The sequence below is a fragment of the Mustela putorius genome, unplaced genomic scaffold (genome assembly GCF_011764305.1).
Source record: "Mustela putorius furo isolate JIRA1106 unplaced genomic scaffold, ASM1176430v1.1 tig00003944_pilon_pilon_pilon, whole genome shotgun sequence".
Taxonomy (NCBI): Eukaryota; Metazoa; Chordata; class Mammalia; order Carnivora; family Mustelidae; genus Mustela; species Mustela putorius.
In genome coordinates, this window is record NW_025422088.1 from 5,721,466 (window position 1) to 5,724,075 (window position 2,610).

General features: G+C 46.7%; 1 protein-coding gene across 1 annotated transcript; it reads left to right on the top strand.

Moving 5' to 3' along the window:
* The first annotated feature begins 1,641 nt into the window (after positions 1-1,641).
* On the top strand, positions 1,642-2,405 carry LOC123389094 (endogenous retrovirus group K member 21 Pro protein-like). The gene is made up of 2 exons (XM_045069854.1): positions 1,642-1,694; positions 1,865-2,405. Exons 1-2 carry the CDS (start codon positions 1,642-1,644, stop codon positions 2,403-2,405), a joined length of 594 nt encoding a protein of 197 aa, XP_044925789.1.
* The last annotated feature ends 205 nt before the right edge of the window (positions 2,406-2,610 follow it).

Genomic DNA, 2,610 nt, shown 5'->3' on the forward strand with positions numbered 1-2,610 from the left:
ACGCAACGATCTGGTAAGTGTGCACAAAATTTCAGATAAGTAAGTTCCTAAGTATAGGACGAGAAGTGAGAAAGTTCCTAAGTATAGGATGAGAAGTGAGAAAGTTCCTAAGTATAGGATGAGAAGTAAAAGGGTTCCTAGGCATAGGACAAGAAATAATGGGATCAAAGTTTACTAAGATGGGAGGATTGCTGATGGAGGTGCTTAAGGCTAAGGGCACTCCCCTGGACTCTAACCATAAAACGGTTAAAAATGTTATCGAGGAGCAGGTCAGAGAAGCCTCTAAGGCAGGATCTAGCAGAGGGGGAGAAAATTCAGAGGAGAGATCCTCTGAAGATGAGCTTGGGGAAGCCATGACACACTTAAAAGTAAAAGAGGAAGTCCCTAACGAACCTTTAAAGGGAAAGACATACAAAGAAGCTGGGAAAAAATATGACTCCCTAGCACCCTCTGTCAGAAGGTCAAGAATTCCTACCCCTGAGGGGCATGCGGTTGTCCAGAATGTAGAAATGCAGGATGGAGGGACATTACGGACTTTACTAAACCGTCCCCTCTTGCATACCCAGTGTTAGAAGATCAAAATCAACAGAGGTTTCATCAACCACTAGACTTCAAACTTATTAAACAGTTTAAGGAAGCAGTCACTACTTATGGGCCACAGGCTGCTTATACACTTTCACTTTTGGAAGTAGTCGGTAGCATGAACCTTACCCCAGACGATTGGACTAACATGGCAAAAGCAACTCTGTCTGGTGGACAATACTTGATATGGAAAACTGCTTGGCAAGAGTGTAGCTCAGAAACTGCCCGGCGTAACGCCGCATCAGGGAATCCCCACTGGAATATTGACATGCTCATGGGAGGAGGTCAATTTGTGGGACAAAACAATCAGATTGGGTACCCCCCAGGGGTGTATGTACAGATAGCAGCTGCAGCCACTAGGGCTTGGAAGACCATACAGGGTTCTGGTGATTTGCAGGGACAACTTTCCAAGGTGTTGCAGGGGCCTAATGAACCCTATGCTGACTTTGTAGATCGTCTGCTCCAAGTAGCAAGGCGCATATTTGGGGATGTGGACCAAGCAATGCCCCTTGTTAAACAATTAGCCTATGAACAAGCAAATAAATGGTGTAAAGAGGCTATCTGCCCTTGGAAGTCTAAGGACCTGATTAAATATATCAAAGTGTATCGAGACATCACTGATACAGTTGTTCAGGGCCAAGTTGTGGCAGCAGCAGTAGCCCAAGGGATAAGAAGTTTCAATGGAGGAACCAGGAGTTCTTCCAAGGCTTGTTTCCTTTGTGGAAGGGACGGTCATCTTAAGAGGGATTGTCCAAAGGGTAAAGGACAGCCTAGACCAGTCAAGCCCGCACCTGGGTTGTGCCCTCGTTGCCGTAAAGGGAATCATTGGGCTAATGAATGTAGGTCCCAGAGAGATATTCAAGGAAATCCCCTGCCACCGAATAACTGGATTCAATCCAATTACTCAAAAAACCCTGCGCCCCGGGGCCCAACACAAATTTATGGAGCACTAACGCAAATGCCCAGGACATGGTATCCTCCCTCCGAGAAAGGCGCGCAACCTCTGGATCAGCAAGACTCGATATCAGAGCAGCTGCCCGAATGGTCCTAACTCCGGAGATGGGCATTCAAGCACTGGCCTCTGATCTAAGAGGGGGCCCCCTCATGGTACTGTAGGTTTATTACTTGGCTGAAGCTCTACTTATCTCAAAGGTCTGATAGTTCACCCAGGGGTAATAGATTCAGATTATGAGGGAGAGATCAAGATACTGGTGTCTTCACCAAGGGGAGTTACTGCAATTAGCCCAGGAGATCAGATAGCTCAACTTCTCATACTCCCTAGCCATCCTGAAGCCTTTCCCAGTAAAGGAAAAGAAAAAGGTACGAGAGGTTTGGGGTCTACGGGAGTTGACCTAACATGCCTGACCCTGGATATGACTGATAGGCCCATAATTACCCTCAAAGTGCAAGGAAGGAAAATTTTAGGGTTACTGGATACGGGCGCCAATAAGAGCATCATCAGCCAACAAGAGTGGCCTCCGAGATGGCCCCTAACACAAGCAAAACAAACTCTCAGGGGTTTAGGAATCACTCAAAGTCCTGATCAAAGCGCAGCTACCCTTGAGTGGGAGGATGACGAAGGCCATAGGGGAACTTTTCAGCCCTATGTCTGCAATATTCCTATTTCCCTCTGGGGACGAGACGTTTTGGAACAGATGAGCGTCCGCCTGACAACTGAAACTATATACAGCCCCCGATCAATAGCTATGATGCAAAAAATGGGATACATACCAGGAAAAGGGTTAGGGAAACAGGAGCAAGGTAAAATAGACACCATCCCTTTCACCTCAGAATATAAGGGGCAAGGCCTGGGTTTTCGGTAAGGGCCACTGAGGCAATGAAAATAACGTGGAAGACAGATACGCCCTGCTGGGTGCCTCAGTGGCCCCTTACTAGCGAAAAACTATCAGCTGCTAAAGCCCTGGTACAGGAACAGTTAGAGGCGGGCCATATGAAACCTTCTACCTCACCTTGGAATACAACTATCTTTGTTATTAAAAAGAAATCTTGTAAATGGAGACTTTTACA

What these genes read in the sequence shown, in the direction of transcription:
- LOC123389094 (XM_045069854.1), top strand. Translation starts at nt 1,642, where the DNA reads ATGGGCATTCAAGCACTGGCCTCTGATCTAAGAGGGGGCCCCCTCATG. An exon ending in GGGGGCCCCCTCATGGTACT is followed by an intron (nt 1,695 to 1,864) that starts GTAGGTTTATTA and finishes CATACTCCCTAG; the next exon opens with CCATCCTGAAGCCTTTCCCA.